This window comes from Vipera berus (genome assembly GCF_964194415.1).
Source record: "Vipera berus genome assembly, chromosome: W".
Taxonomy (NCBI): Eukaryota; Metazoa; Chordata; class Lepidosauria; order Squamata; family Viperidae; genus Vipera; species Vipera berus.
The window spans coordinates 60,199,411-60,215,971 of record NC_138210.1 but is presented as its reverse complement, the minus strand read 5'-3'; the positions used below and the strand labels follow the sequence as shown (position 1 = coordinate 60,215,971).

The 16,561-nt window shown below is 40.7% G+C and overlaps 1 protein-coding gene across 1 annotated transcript in view; it reads right to left on the bottom strand.

The window, feature by feature from the left end:
* Positions 1 to 16,561, bottom strand: part of LOC308676345 (von Willebrand factor A domain-containing protein 5A-like) — a 31,483-nt gene that overhangs the window by 14,409 nt on the left and 513 nt on the right. The window contains 8 exon segments of the mRNA XM_081342154.1: positions 1,318 to 1,453; positions 2,171 to 2,259; positions 2,855 to 3,027; positions 3,535 to 3,649; positions 5,616 to 5,767; positions 7,348 to 7,570; positions 7,998 to 8,200; positions 8,472 to 8,541. Coding sequence (XP_081198280.1) covers positions 1,318 to 1,453; positions 2,171 to 2,259; positions 2,855 to 3,027; positions 3,535 to 3,649; positions 5,616 to 5,767; positions 7,348 to 7,570; positions 7,998 to 8,200; positions 8,472 to 8,526 — 1,146 coding nt within the window. The 5' untranslated portion in view covers positions 8,527 to 8,541.

Genomic DNA, 16,561 nt, shown 5'->3' with positions numbered 1-16,561 from the left:
TTGTTTTAAATACCCTGTAAACCGCCCTGAGTCCTTCGGGAAAGGGCGGTATATAAATCCAATAAAATAAAAATAAATATATAAAAATAAAAAATATAAGACGCTATTTTTGCCTGCAAATACCCTGTTCAAAAATCAGGTGTCTTATACAAGTGCAGCATCTTATACACGAAAAAATAATGGTAACCTCCACAGCCCAGGCCATGCCTGTGTGGGTTCTTTAAATGCTGCTGCCATGCTGCCTGGTGTCAAGCCCCTGTGGGCTTGCCACTAATGAGAGGGGGCAAGATTGTCGGATGGTGGTATCTGGAGGCAGCGGATGGAACCAGCAGCATGGATGGCAGCAACAGCCCTTTGTCTCCCTCGTACCTGTATGTTGGCCAGGGACCCTGTGGAATGTAGCTACGAGGCCGTCCTGCTCAATAATAGTAGCAGGCCAAACTTCCAGATTTGCCGTCTCAGCTGTTCGGCGCTCCACCAAACAGCTGATCAACGCGGAGAAATGGTGGGGAGTTTAAAACCTGCCTTCACTTCCCTTGCCTTGCTGTCATGCCTGTGTTCACGCTGGTTTGTTTATCAGGGTCGGAAGGCTGCTACTGTGAACTGACTATGCATGCTCATCATGCCGGCTGTGGTTAGGTGGGTGGGGCCGGCCAGGAGGCGTCTATTTAGAGCGCTGGGAGGCGGTTACTCCTAGCACTGACTTTGTTTGCTGTAAGCTTGGAACTCGCATGCCAGAGTGTCTTATACAAGGGTGCATCTTATACATGGAAAAATATGGTAGTTTCTATCCTATCTTTTAAAAGTGGCATGTGAAGACCTTAATGATCTAATGCCATGATGGGCTTTGGAGGTCAATATTTATGGACCCACCAGGTGATAAATCATTACATTTGGAAGAATATAAGAGTAGTAAATATAGAGAATGCAGATTAATGAAATAAATGGAAGAAAACAGAAATGTATCTGTGAAATTAAGAACAAGAGAAGGATGTAATAGATCTAAGTGAAGGCGTTTTGGTCTTATAGAATAGAATAGCTATATATACAGAAATGAAAATGAATATTTAATGATGGATGAAAGGTCTCAATTGTATGTTACAAAATATGAATTGGTCTCATCTAAATCTATTTGAAAGGTTGCAAAGCACGACTGTGCTTGTAACACTTACAGCATATAATAAAAGTAAAACTTCCTTCTAAGAGTCTTTATTTGGTAGTTATGGGCATTATTATGTGCTTTTGTATAAATCTTTTTGTGCTTATACATAAATCCTGATTCTATGTAAAAAGAAAGATCTTATTAGAATTGAATACCTGTCGAGGATGTTCTTCAAGGCATGGCTGGCTGTAAATGGCGTTCAAGGGTTTTACAATCTCTGTGCCTCCCAAGTCACAACGCAGCTCCTTCACACGTTGGACAGATGTCTGCTGGGTATACTTAACACTCTGCCTGTGGAAGGCACCAGAGGGTGAAAGCTATTACTAAGCTGAACCAAGTTCTCCCAAACAACCTTTTATATATTCCTCATATCCACAAGAATCTACTCTTCATCATCTCACTTTTCATAGCCTTAAAGCACAATCACACAGACCAAAGCCATTCTTTGTAATTTATTATCCTTAATATGCTAAGAAGCATAGAGAGCCCAAGGGCTCTATATGGCTATCAAAAAGGTGAAAGAAGACAAGGGAACACCTCCTTAGGACCCAATAGGAGATCTCAAGGTCATGAACTTTCACCCAATTATAATTTTCATTATAATTCATGATAAATGAGGAAATTACTATGCTTACTTAATGTTTCTTGATGTCAGTAAAATTTAGTTTTTGTATTCACATTATTTCTCTTTGGATTGCAGACTCTCAAAAGTGAAGTGGGGCCCTATAATCCGAAAATTCCACATGCCTCTGGTCTATGATAAAGCTTTCATATGATATTCAAGTTAAGAAAAGGGATTTCAAGGAAGTGGCACATGCAAGACATTGTGTAATTTTTTTTTCTTCTACTCCTAATTTAAAGACTTTGGAGTTTCTCCTATTTAACCCTGTATTTCTTTTAAAACCAAATTATCCATTTAATTCTTTCCAAATATTCTTTACATAACAAGTAGGAGCTGGAGAAACCAAAAAATAAAAAGATGGACAAAAGACATCTTTTAATACTCACGGGTAAAATGAGTCATAAGTAAAGCCAAAGCCATAGATGTTGAAATAACATCCCAGAGGCAGACTCTTTAACAAGAAAATCAAGGTCTCCTGAAATGGAATGGGGGAGTGAGAGAAACATCTGGAGTCACTTTAGATATCCCAGCACATCCTTTCAGACTCAAAATGTTTCCATGTTTATCACCTCCACTTTTCTGTAGTCCTCCCTTTGCAAAGTCAACTGTTGTGTTTGGATGTAAGTTATAGGGATTTGGGCTCCAATTATCATCACAGCTCTCACTTTGTGACCTTCCCTAGACACTAAATCCAGTTTACTTTACAGAGTTGTTTTAAGGGTCTGAAAGGTCAAAGGGAAAGGACCATGTACAGTAGCATAAGCACCTTGAAAGATTTGAGGAAATTCTACACAGGCAATAGATGTAGCCTATAAATATTGTAGACCATTGGTTCTCAACCTTTTCTTCACTAAAGACCCCCTTTAAATAGCTTGGCCATAGACCCTCCAAGACTTAACTCAAGATTTAAACCATGACATTTCTTCAAGCCTTCATGAATCCCCTGTGATAACATAGCAGCCCCCCAGTGATCCATGGACAGCAGATTGGGAACCACTGTTGTAGACCACTTTTCATTCTCCATCTTCAACAATCCAATTGATTCATGCACTTATCCACCTTTAAAGTACCTTAGCACTCTCGATGCGTGCTAGTGAGCCAAAACTGGTACCCATGATGGTACCCATGCTGCCAGAGCGATCCAGTAGGAAGATAAACTCTCCAGGAACATGCTGACCTGCTTTAGCAGGTAGAATCTTGGGGTACAGGCTTAGCAGGAGGGCTGGGTCCCCCATCAGTGAACCTATATATTGCAGAAAGAAAAGCAGTCAGTAGGCATTTCACTCAAGGCAGGGCTTCTCCAATTCTTAGGACTTCCACTTCGGCCACATGATAGCTTATGCCAAAGGTGAAGAACTCGTGTTCCTCCATATGTTGCCTCCGGAGCTGTGGATGGCCCCTGACCTTCGGTCCTTCCGCCGTGACCTGAAGACGTGGTTGTTCCAACAAGCGGGCCTGGACTGACTACGATTTTTAATTAGGCTTTTACTGGGTTAAATTGTTTTGTAATTTTGTGTTTATTGTTTAATTTTCTTTTAAATTTTTTACTCTATGTTTTTTAATTTTTATTGTTGTGAGCCACCCTGAGTCCTCAGGGAGAAGGGCGGCATATAAATTTAATAAAATGAAATGAAATATGTTGCTGAATTGCATCTCTCAGCATCCTTTGCTGATAGGCAGGCTAAGAGGGATTGCTGAGTACTATAGTGAAGAGGCATAAATTCCCTCCTTTGTCTTCAGCTTTGCTCACCTGGGGCAGCTCCAGATTTCCCAGCCTCCAAAATGGCACTGGTCTTGTGAACATCTTTGTAATATATCAGCAGTTCCACATCACGGTCAAATTGGTGCCCTTTAGCCAAGGAGACCTTTGGGAAGATAAGCAAAACCAAAGTGCTTGCAGGTTGCAGTTCTAACCCTGCTGTGGAGCCCAGGCTATGAATTCTCAAAGTAAGTGCTATGCTAAGTCGCTAAGATGCTATAAATGCTGCCTTGCCTTAAGTCTTCCATTAACAGAGGATCCCTTTTAATTCTGATAGGAGCACTGATAGGAGCAGATCACCCAGATCCCTAGCCATTTGGCCCACTCTAAGAGGACTTTCAGAGGACCAGTTCATCCTTGCAAGCTCATCTACTCTTTGCGAGAAAGACCATTTACAAAACCCGGTGTTCTCCCATTTGCATAAACCTTGCTTTCTGGGAATGATGGGAATGGTAGCACAACATATCCAAAGACTACCTGATTGGGGAACAGGCACCTGGGAATCTTCTGGCCTTGTATAGTCAGCCCTTGGAGCCGTAAATAACTTCATCAAGGCAAGTGAGTTAGGGATTTACTCATTATTTCTAAATAAATAATATGTATTATTTATGTACAAATAATTATTTGGGAAACCACGTATGAGTAGCCCTTGACTTATGACCACAATTAGGTCATAATCTCAGTCATTGAGCAAGACCCCCATATGACTGCTTTGCTCATTGACTACAATCCCAGCAGAGACACACTTGTGTGCAGCATGCGCTGGTCCTGCCCATGGCACTCTTCACTCCTTTTCTTATCAAGCTGCTTCTCGGCTCAGGAGTTGAATGTCTTTCCTGCCAAACTCCAAGCAGGATTTTCAGCCCCTGAAGAAAGAGACGTTTGTGCAAGGCTTGCGCTGGGCCTCTCCCATCCATCAGGCACCCACACTTTTTGCCTTACCACACAGCCTCTCTGCTTAGATTTTGATGCCCTCTCGTCTCTGGGGGCTGGCTGAAAGAACTGTTTGCCAAAGGAGTTCAGTTCCCCTTGATACACGAAAGGGAAATCCTTTGATTGGGTGCAAGAATGTAGTTTTTTCAGCCAGCACTTATAAACCAGAGGGCAGATGCAACAGCTTGCAACTACTGACTTTCTGGGAAAGCTAGTAGAGAAGATTGCAAATGACACTTACTGTACATGATTAGAAGGTGCTTGGCAACTGGTTGTAATTGTGAATAGGTTGTCATGCACTTAGACAGTGATCACATGACTGCTGGGGTTTTGCAATGGCCAGAGATGCTTTATGGCTGTGAAGCATCTTTTCTAGGCTACCGTAACTATAAACCATCATTAAATGAAGAGTTATTAAGTTGAGGATTATCTGTAGCTCTACTTTTCAGCAGACCATTTTTTTTTCAGCAGTTCTAAAAGGAACTGCATCTGGCAGCTCCTAAGCATTTAGAGCCCTCTATTGGGGCAGCAGCACCATTGCTTTTCAGCATCAGTCTTAATCCCACATCCCATTTCTGTTTTTTTCTTCTAAAAGTCAGTTCAAATGGTGTGAACAATCCTGTATTTCATTTGGCTGTTAGGTTCATACAGGTTACAGGTAGTCCTCGACTTACCATAGTTCGCTTAGTGACGGTTGGAAGTTACAACGGCACTGAAAAAAGTGACTTATGGCCATTTTTCACACTTATGATTGTTGCAGCATCCCGAGGATCACGTGATTTACATTTGGATGCTTGACAACTCACGTTTATGATGGGTTGCAGTGTCCTGGGGTCATGTGATCACCTTTTGCAACCTTCTGACAAGCAAAGTCAATGGGAAACCAGACTCACTTAACAACTGTGTTACTAATTGAACAACTGCAGTGATTCACTTAACAAATGTGGCAAGAAAAGTCGTAAAAAGGGACAAAACTCAGCAAAATTCTCACTTAGCAACATAAATTTTGGGCTTAATTGTGGTCGTACGTTGAGGGCCACCTGTACTGATGAGGTGTATGAAGTGTGTAGGTGCTGGAAAAATACTTTTTTACCCAAAGTTTCTCCCCATCCAAATCTTTAGGTCCTAAGCAGCCTTACCTGGGCAGCAGTGCAATCCTCCGACATATTTTGTATAAGACTGCATTTTGAATCCACCCGAATGATGCCATAGGCGTTGAGGCTGAGGGTGTAGGGCAGAGCTTCTCTAGACACTCTTGGTATCTGCTGGGTAACGGTGCCCCCTTCTGAGCCTGATAAGAGATAAGGGATTCCTGGGGATAGCTGCCTGAATCTGGGGGCAGCAGGACACCACCTGAAACAAGAAAGTGGCACTGGGGTGCTGGGATTATTTTTTTTTTTTTATTGAAAAGTTTTAAAATACAGTTTTCCTTTAAAAAACCCCCCTTCCCCCTCCCTCCTCCCCCCGCCACCCCCCCTCCCCCCCTCCCTCCTTCCCCCCTACCTCCCCCCCTCCCCCCTCCCCCCCCGACTTCCCAGAGCTAAATACCAGGTATATATAAAAAAAAAGCAATAATAAACAACCATATACTAACAACTATAAATTCTAAAATCCATCACTCTCTAGCTTATATAGGATAAAACAAACCTTAGCATTATTAAATATATATAAAAAACTAAAATAGAAAAAGAAAAAAGAAAACGAAAGAAGACTTATTCGAATGCTACATAAAACTTCTTAACCCTATACTTGTTCTGGATAAACTCGATCCATTTTCTCCATTCCATAATATTACGTTCTTGCGAATGATCTTTCAAATAGCCCGAAATCTTCGCCATCTCTGCCAGGTCGGAAACCTTTAAAGTCCACTCTTCTATGGTCGGCAGTTCCTCTTTCTTCCAGTATTGACCTATCAAAAGTCTTGCCGCCGTAATTAAGTTCAACATCAGCTTGGTGTCCACAACTGTAGCGTCTGCAATTATTCCCAACAGAAAAAGTTGCGGGCAAAACTTTATCCTCTGTTTAAGAATCTTCTGCATGTTCCACCAGACTGGGGTGCTGGGATTATTGAGCTGGACCAAGACAGGTTCAGAGCCCTGTATGACCACAATTCTCACTCTGATTTTGGATCCCAGTAGATGCTTTACTTGGACTTCAAAGCTAAGCAGGGAGGGATATGCTTACTACTTGGCTACCATGGAAGAAACCAATGGGAAATCACTCCTGCCAAGAAAAGGAAGTGTCCATGAAGTCACAAGGAATCCTGCTCAAATTGGAGAATTTGTCCTAGTCAAACCCAGCCTTCTTCATGAAGATGGTGTGAGAAGAGGAAGGGAAGAAAAGCACTTTATATCAGTATTTCTTTTTAATTTGGAAAGGAAAATAATAGGATGCGATAACGGAAGGTCTCTGAATTCTTTGCACCTTCTTATACTCATTTGGCGGGCACCATCTTGCAAAAGTCTGGTCTAGCAACTACACACCATTTTGAGCTCTATCCATGAATAAAAATAAAGAAAATGGTAAAGTTAAATGGAAAGGATCAATGGCAGCATGCCTCCTTCTCAAGCTTCTTACTTCAAGAGTTTATTGTTCTAACGGCAAACTATAGCTGTGTTTGCACAATGTGACTGAAACACTGCTTAACTGCACATCCCCAAAGAATGTACAGAATACGTCGACTCCTATGCAAGTATCGTACATTATGCCTTCATGTCTTGTATGAATAGAGCCACAACTATTGGTTTTTAGGATGAAACTGAGTTAACTGTCCCAGTGCGTGACACCATTGAGCAAGGAAGGCAGGGAAGGTGCCTATTGGAGTCCTTGCTTTGGGGGCTCCATGCTGAATTTAGGAATATAGTTGGTTACCTTCAGGAACATAGCGGGGGTTCAGGACAGCTGGCAGGACAAAACGGACGGCCTCATCTGGTTCCATAGCTAGAGCTTGAACGTAGCGCAATTTCAGTGTGGCCTTCGCACCAGGAGGAAGATTGCCCAGGTTGCATGTGAAGATGTCACTGGTATTTTCTTCTCTCTCGAGCAGAAAAGCCTGGCGGCCTTCGCTTAAGGCATCGTCGTATTCTTGCTTTGCCTGTGTTGAAGAGGGAGAAAGAGGACAAGATCACTGATTAGAGTGGTCACAAATAAAGAGCCTCTGGGACTTCGGGTTTTAAAATAATCCCAGCCAGCAGTGGCAATTCACTTTCATAATGTTCTCAAGAAGACTGCATGCACTTACTCATCAGTAACCTTTCCAGATAGTATTCCTTTCAAATGAAAAACACTTTCACATGTTTGGGCAGTTACACTGTTCCTACCACCACTTAACTTTTCACTATGGTAGAGGAACAAATGTCATCAAGAAAATACATCAAACCCGAAGGAAATGTATTTAAGTCTGTTTAGCATGGCAGACTGTGATGTGTAGATTTCTTGTCACAATCTGGGTGCAGTGATATAGCCTCTTATGCCTTCCCAAAACTATACCCCTGTATTCTGAAATGTTTAGTCTTCTGCACCTGCTTCTTCTCTCGGATCTCGGCCTCAATCCGTGTTCCACCAATCAAACCCTCAAAGGCATAAACTGCAGCTTCATCATCCAGAGGGAAGAGAAAGGTGACCTCCACTGGATTCTCTTCCTCATTCTGGTACTGGAGTTCTGATACTACGTCAGCCACGAAACCTCGTATAATGACATCCACAGAAATGCTTTTCAAAGGCACTGGGGTGTGGAAATAGCAGAAAGAGGATGGTTAATTCAAATATCTAGCCTGGCCTAGAGCAAAAAAACTGAACTCAAAGCTAATTCTAAAGATACCAAGTCCACATTCATTGCAGGCATTGTACACACCTCTCCCCAAACCTTAAAGCCATAATTCTCCTCTCCCCAAACCTCAACATTCATAATTATAGCTGGAAAGCACCTTAATTTCATTTTTAAGCAGAATACTACTGGCTGTTTACCAACCAGTAATCATAGACACTCAATTTACCTGGCACATTAGAGGATGTGAGGAAGCCATATCTATGTGCAGCTGATGGCCACATATTGAGAGAATTCACCTGAAGAAGACAAAAAATATAATTCTATTTTTTTATTCTGATTAATTTATTGAAGAAGACAGAAAAGACTTTGGGACAGTTTTCAGCTGAGTAATTTTCTTATAGCTTGTCTGGCTAATTCCAGATATAAATTGCTTTATTTATAGCCATTTGTGTTTTGCATTTCTGTCACTTAGCTAGAGATTTGATAGGCACAAAACAAACTAGAAATAAGACAAGGAACAACCTATCTGTTTCACGCAGCATTATACCACATCTATGATCAGGTATTGCAATGTATGGCAGTGAAAGTTGGACCATAAGAAAGGCTGAGTGCCAAAGAATTGAGGCCTTTGAACTATGGTGCTGGAGAAGACTCCTGCGAGTCCCTTGGACTGCAAGGCGATCAAACCGGTCAGTCCTAGAGGAGATCAATCCTGACTGCTCTTTAGAAGGCCAGATCCTGAAGCTAAAACTCAAATACTTTGGCCACCTAATGAGGAGGAAGGACTCACTGGAGAAGAGCCTCATGCTGGGAAAGGTTGAGGGCAAGAGAAGAAGGGGACGACAGAGAATGAGGTGGCTGGATGGAGTCACTGAAGCAGTAGGCGTGAGCTTAAATGGACTCCAGAAGATGGTAGAAGACAGGAAGGCCTGGAGGAATGTTGTCCATAGGGTCGCGATGGGTCGGACACGACTTCACAGCTAACAACAACAATGATCAGGTAGCTAACAAAGGATAGTTTTCTGACCCTGTACATATATCATGATAAATCAAAATAGTTTTGTTGGGACTTGTTTTTTCTTAAAATCCTTTTTTAAAGAAAGTGTTGTGTTTTTATTCTTGTTCATTGCCAGAGCTCGCTGGGGGATGGGTGGCTGTATAAATTTCTTAATATGAAACTAAATTAAAAAACAGGCTATATCTTTTGAAGGATTTTAAAGGGAAGAAAAGTAAGCAACTATAATATCACCGAACCACTGCAGAAGAGATATAAAGCCTACCTGTTTTGGTACAATGATTGTTAAACGGAGGCAGCAGCCATTCACATGTCACTGCAAGTATGGTTTGAAGATGCCTTGCTTGTTCAAGTACATGTTGCATAATGCAGTCTATCTCATCTCCAGCCCACAGTTGAGGTAACGTAACGTTATTTTTTCATTTCTGATTCAGAACTGTTTTTCTCTTCTCCTGACATGCAAATTTCTGGTACTTTGGTGGCAACTCTGGTGATGATGCTATGGGTGCTAGGACCTGCCCACTTCCCATTTTCATCTGTTGCTGGCATGTCCCCTCATCTCTGGTCATTGCTGATTTTCCTTTATGGATTTTGACTTGGGCAGAGATCAGCCCTCAGGCAGTTGCCCATGTAATGTCAGCTGGGTACTTTGTAAAGTGCTGGGCACCATACACTGGGAGAGTCTCTCCTGCCTAAGGCTTAATGGAAACCAAGGCATTTTAAAAAATGGTCCTTGGTCTCCCACAAAAGTGCCAGGCTTGTGTAAAAAAAAGTACCTCATCTGACATTCACAGGCAGAACTTCCTCCTGTTTCAGTCATCATCACACTATTGTTTGATCTACATTTCTCCTCAGGTTGGCAAGATAAAGTTTCACTAGGTAGCTTCCATCATTTTATCCCAGTGGATCAGTTAGCTTCCACAGTAGTAGTGGATGTAGGAGAAGAATTGCTTCCTAGTTAATCCAGTTTCATTCCACTGTCCAAGTTGCCTGTCAGTCAGGGCATTTCTCCCCAGACTGGCAAAAGAAGGGGTGGGGGATAAATGGCTTCTCTACTTCCTCCTTCTCCTTGCCTTCCTTACCACCAGAAAACAGAATGAGAGGACCACCACCATCCCTTATTGATCAGATCGCGATTTGCAGATAATGAACATTGTATTGTCTTGCCTATTTTATATTCCAATTAAACATATTCATGGTGATCTATTAACTTGGCCAAGTAAAGATAATAGATACCAAAATATACCCCCCACCATAATTTGAAAGGAAAAGTTAGCATTTGGTTTTTCTCATTTCAGGTCTATTGTAAGAATTAAAATACATGAAGGCAGATGAATCAATGGTCAATGAATGAATCAAAACATATCAAAAATTATTTTTTTTTTATTAAAAAGTTTTAACATACAATTTTTCCTTTAAAAATCCCCCCTCCCCCTCCCTTCTCCCTCCCCCCCTACCTCTCCCCCCTCCCCCCCTCCCCCCCCGACTTCCCAGAGCTAAATACAAGGTATATAAAAAAAAACAATCATAAACAACCATATACTAACATCCATAAACTCTAAAATCCATCACTCTCTAGCTTATATAGGATAATATATATATATATTAAATATATATAGAAAAACAAAAATAGAAAAAGAAGAAAAGAAAGAAGACTTACAGTATTCAAATGCTACATGAAACTTCTTAACCCTATACTTGTTCTGGATAAACTCAATCCATTTTCTCCATTCCATAATATAGCGTTCTTGCGAGTGATCTTTCAAATAGGCCGAAATCTTCGCCATCTCAGCCAGGTCGGAAACCTTTAAAGTCCACTCTTCTATGGTCGGCAGTTCCTCTTTCTTCCAGTACTGACCTATCAAAAGTCTTGCTGCCGTAATTAAATTCAACATCAACTTAGTGTCCACAACTGTAGCATCTGCAATTATTCCCAACAAAAAAAGTTGCGGACAAAACTTTATCCTCTGTTTAAAAATCTTCTGCATGTTCCACCAGACTTTTATCCAAAAGGCCTTAACCTTTTTACAAGTCCACCATATGTGAAAATATGTTGCGTCTTCATCACCGCACCTCCAACATTTAGGCTGATAATTCGGATACATACTTGCAAGCTTTTTAGGATCTAAATGCCATCTATAAAACATTTTGTAAAAATTCTCTCTTAGATTTTGAGCTTGTGTAAATTTTACATTCCTCACCCAAATCTTTTCCCATGTGTCCATTGTAATAACTTCCTGGATGTTTTGGGCCCATTTTATCATACAATCCTTAACAAGTTCTGTTTCTGAATCAATCTCTATCAACGCAAGATATATCCGTTTAATATGTGCTGGTCCCTGATTTCTGATTTGCTTTATCAAGTTTTCATCAGTCATTGTAAATCCATTTTTCTGGTCTTCTTTCCACCTGGCCCGTAACTGAGTATATTGAAACCAATTTTGAACAACCTTCTCTTCTCGCAAGAGGCTATATGATTTCAAACACCAAACATTTCTTTCCAAGCTTAGGATCTCCTTGTACGTAGTCACATCATGTTTAAAGCCAGCATGTATATTTTCTATTGCGTGTTTTGGAATTGCCCACAATGGTATCTTGCAGTCTAACTTATGTCTATACTTCTTCCAAACTCTCAACAATGCCTGTCTTAAAATATGCACTCTAAACACATTGTCTACCTTCTTGTCATACAACAAATATGCATGCCAGCCAAACAACAAATCGTGGCCCTCAAGATTTAATAATCTCTCTTGTGACAAATTAATCCAATCACTTATTCCTACTAATGCAGCAGCTTCATAATATAGTTTAAAATTAGGCATTTTGAGACCACCTCTCTCACGAGTATCCTGCATAATCTTAAGTTTAACTCGTGGCCTTTTCCCTGCCCAAACAAATTTATTGATACCTCGCTGCCATTCCTCCAGATTAGAATCTTTCTTAAGAATCGGTATCATTTGAAATAAAAATAAAAATTTAGGCAGGACATTCATTTTCACTGCTGCAATCCGTCCCAACAAAGACAATTGCAATTTTCCCCAACTCTCCAATTCTTTTTGAATTTTCCCCCACAATTTTTCATAATTATTTTTATATAACTTTGTATTAGAGGGCGACAAAAGCACCCCCAAATATTTAACCCTTTTAACAATCTCAAATCCAGTTAATCCTTCTAAGAGAGCCTTTTGCGAAACTGTCATATTTTTGGCCAAAATTTTAGTTTTCTGTATATTAACTTTAAATCCAGAAACCTTCCCATATTGTGTTATTATCTCCATGAGGTCCACAACAGAGTTCTCTGGCTGGGTCACTGTAACAACCAGATCATCTGCAAATGCTCTCAATCTATAATCCTGATCTCTAATTTGTATCCCCTTAATTTTTTCCGAATTCCGTATTTTAACCAATAATATCTCTAATGTTAACACAAATAACAAGGGCGATAACGGACACCCTTGCCTTGTGCCCTTCTCAATATTACATACTTCTGTCAGACTATTATTAACTATGATTCGGGCAGTTTGTTTTTGATATAATGCCCTAATCGGTTGTAGAAAATTTTCCCCAAAATCCATTTTATCTAAAACTTTCATCAAAAATTGCCAATTCAATTGATCAAAAGCTTTTTCAGCATCTAGAAAAATTAGCGCCGCAGGGATCTGGTTGTTCCTTTCCAAAAACTCTAACACATCAACTATATGCCTCACATTATTTTTCATTTGCCTACCACTAATAAACCCCGTTTGGTCCCCATGAATCACCTGTTGCAGAACCCTCATCAATCTATTAGCCAAAACCTTAGCAAATATCTTGTAATCTGTATTTAAAAGCGATATTGGTCTGTAATTTTTAACTTGAGTAGCATCTTGGTCTTCCTTCGGAATCAAAGAAATAAAAGCTGTTCTCCAAGACGGTGGCACCTTTCCCCCCCTCTGGATTGTCTGGAACAGTTCCTTTAACGGTTTCATCATCTCTAGTTGTAAATTTTTGTAGTAAGCCGCAGACAAACCATCCGTGCCTGGTGCTTTATCCACCTTCAATTCCTTAATTGCTGTAAAAATTTCTTCTTCTGTAATTAATTGATTAATCTCCTCTTTTTGTACTTGCGTAAGAACCGGGATGCTAGCATTCTCCAAATATATATCAATGTCTTTTTCATTAATCTTCTCCTTAGCATATAATTTAGAATAAAAATCCACAAAAGCACCCTTGATAAGGTCCTGTTGAAACACAACCCTTCCTTTATACTCAATTTTGTCTATATTAGAAGCCCTTTGTTTTTTCCTCAATCTATAAGCTAACCATCTACCTGGTTTGTTAGCGTTGCAAAAAGTATTATGCCTGGCAAACCGCAAATTGGTTGCCACTTGGTCAGCCATTAATTTATCAAATTGTCCTCTTAACAGTTTAATAGCCTCCTTAGTCTTCACATCCTCTGAATTCAAAATCAAAGCCTTTTCTTTTTCCTTTATTTCATTCTCCAGTTCTTTCCTCCTAGCTTCCACAGCACGTCTATGTTTATTATTCATATATATCAACACCCCTCTCATGTAGGCCTTGCTAGCATCCCAAACCATATCCATAGAGGTACCCTTATTCATATTAATTTCGAAAAAATCCTTCATCCGCTGTTTGCATTCTTCCACATTTCTCTGATTTCTAAACAAATTCTCATTTACGCGCCACGAGCGCCTGTCTCTATTCTCCTTATCAATCTCTAGCCAAACTGGACTATGATCAGAGATAGTTCTTGCACAAATCTTCACCTTTTTAGTCCTTAAAAAAAATCATTAGTCAACAAAATAAAATCAATCCTAGAAAAAGATTGATGTCTGTCAGAATAAAAAGTATAATCCTTCTCCTGCAAATGTCTCTCGCGCCAAATATCTCGCAGTTCCAAGTCATCCTTCATTTCAAAAAAGGATTTAGGCAGTCTAGCATGACTTGGGACGCGCTTAAAAGCTCCAGCCTTGTCCATCTGTACATCCAAAACACCATTCCAGTCCCCCATAAAAATAAAAGATTTATAATCCAACTGGGTAAGCTTTGTATGAAGTAAACTAAAAAAGTCAGCCTGTTGTTGATTAGGAGCATATAATCCAACTAAAAGCGTCTTTTTACCTTCTAGCAGCAGCTCTATCATAACGTATCTTCCATGCTTATCTGCTTCAATTAAGTCTGCTGTTAAGGCACTTTTAACATAAACAACCACTCAATTTTTCTTATTCATTGCAGAAGCAACAAATTGCGTACCCAACCTTGAGTTCGATAAATACTTTTGATCCACAACCCTAATATGCGTTTCTTGCAAACATATAACATCTATCTTGAATTGTTTTAAATATTGAAAAACTTTCTTCCTCTTCTGTGGTGAATTTAGTCCATTAACGTTCCAGGTTAAAAATTTAGTTGCCATGCATATCCTCCCAAAGCTCTTGGAGCACTGCTTTGATAGGACTATCTTCTTTAGGCCGTGCTCCTCCCACTGCTTGGCTATAAGTACGTTGTGGAAGTACCAAAGACTTTTGCTGGTCTTGTTCTTTTATTTTTTTTGATCGTTTTAAAGCAGCACGCGTTACCCTTTGCTCTCTAGGATCATCCAAAGAAGTTATGGCTTGATCTCCTCCAGCACCGTTTTCCTCTGCTTCAGCCTCTTGATGTTCTCCTTCTCCAGATCCCTTTGCAGCTTCCAGAAGTGTTAATGGGGTTGCTTTTAAAACGTTATTGTAAAAATCACGCGCTTGCTTCACAGTAACCAGCCGGTACCTTTTACCTTCATGCATCACCATCAACCCAACTGGAATCTCCCATCTGAACCTTATATCTCGTTGCTTGAGCTCTTGCACAAGAAATGTAAAATCCTTCCTTCTCCTTAAAATCTTTGGAGGAATTTCTTTTAGAACCAAGACTTCTTGATCAGCAATCACAACTTTAGCATCATAGGCAGCTTGTATAACTTCATCTCTAATTTCCCTTTTTGCAAAGTAAACCACCACATCTCTAGGCAACTTTCTCTGTCTAGCAATCCATGAATTCACACGAAACACTTTATCCATACCTCCTCTTATTTCAGATGCTGGCTGATTCAATACCACTTCAAGAGCCTTAGAAACCAGCTGCTTTAAATCTTCCTTAATATTCTCTTTCAAGCCTCTGATTCTAACAGCAAACTGCATCTGGTAATATTGAGCAAGACTCAATTCTGTTTCCATTTTGTCTCTTAAATCTTCATTCTCCAATACTTTTGCTTCTAATATGGCATTCTTTTGAGTCAAATCTTCCACTTTTTCATCCAAATCTTCCACACATTCCGCCACTTTATGCACTGAAGACAAAATGTCTACCTTCATCACACTGAACTTCTGTTCCATCCTCTCTTCCATTCTCTCCTCCAATTTCTCCAATTTCTCCTCCATCTGTGCAAATTTATCACCCATTGATTCCAAAATTACCTGGGCATGTTTTTCAAGAGCATCTCGTAAGTCCTTCGGTGTCAATACATCAGGAGGATGCAACGCCTGCAATGATGATTGTTGCACCGGAGACGTTCCACCGCTCCGAAGAGTTTTAGGGGGAGGTTTAGCCGCCATCTTTTACTTTCAATTGTGACGCACTTTCACTTTAGATTTAAAAAGTCCATCAAGCTCGAGAGTAAAATAAAATAATCCTCTTCACCTTTTCCTCTTGTACCGCTCTGCCTGCTCTTATTAATCCATAGTCCTTCCTTCAGGCAGGGGTGGTCGCAGACGCCTGGCTCTGCTCCAAGAAATCCGGAGCAGAGACGCTGACCAGCTGGGAGCAACCCAGGCTACGGGGGAGTTCAATCCTTCAGCCGCCCAAGCTCCAAGCTCAGGCGGCCCCGGAGAACTCGACCCCTACCTGGGGCCTCACCCCCTCCTCTTCTCCCGAGGAGGGGGCTTCAAATTCGCCCGAACAGCTGATCGGCGCTGTTTCGGGCGAAAATCACTCAGCTGAGCCGCGGGCAGCCCGGGAAGGCTGTCTCCGGCGCCGCGCAGCCACCGGAAGTCCCCCATATCAAAAATTATTTTATATATTATTCAAGCTCAGGTAGTTTTCTCCTGAAGCTTAGTGGGATAAATCTGAGAGCTCTGCAATCACTTTTATTTTTATGAATGGGGCTCTTGACTTATCTGGTAGGACCTCTGATGTCTACGTGGGGGTCACTATGTCAAAAATCCTTAGAAGGTTTGTAACAATGCCATTGATACAGAACACCCTTTCCCAATTAGCCTGGATTCAAGAATGCTGGACTATAGAACAACTTTTACCATCTCCATCAG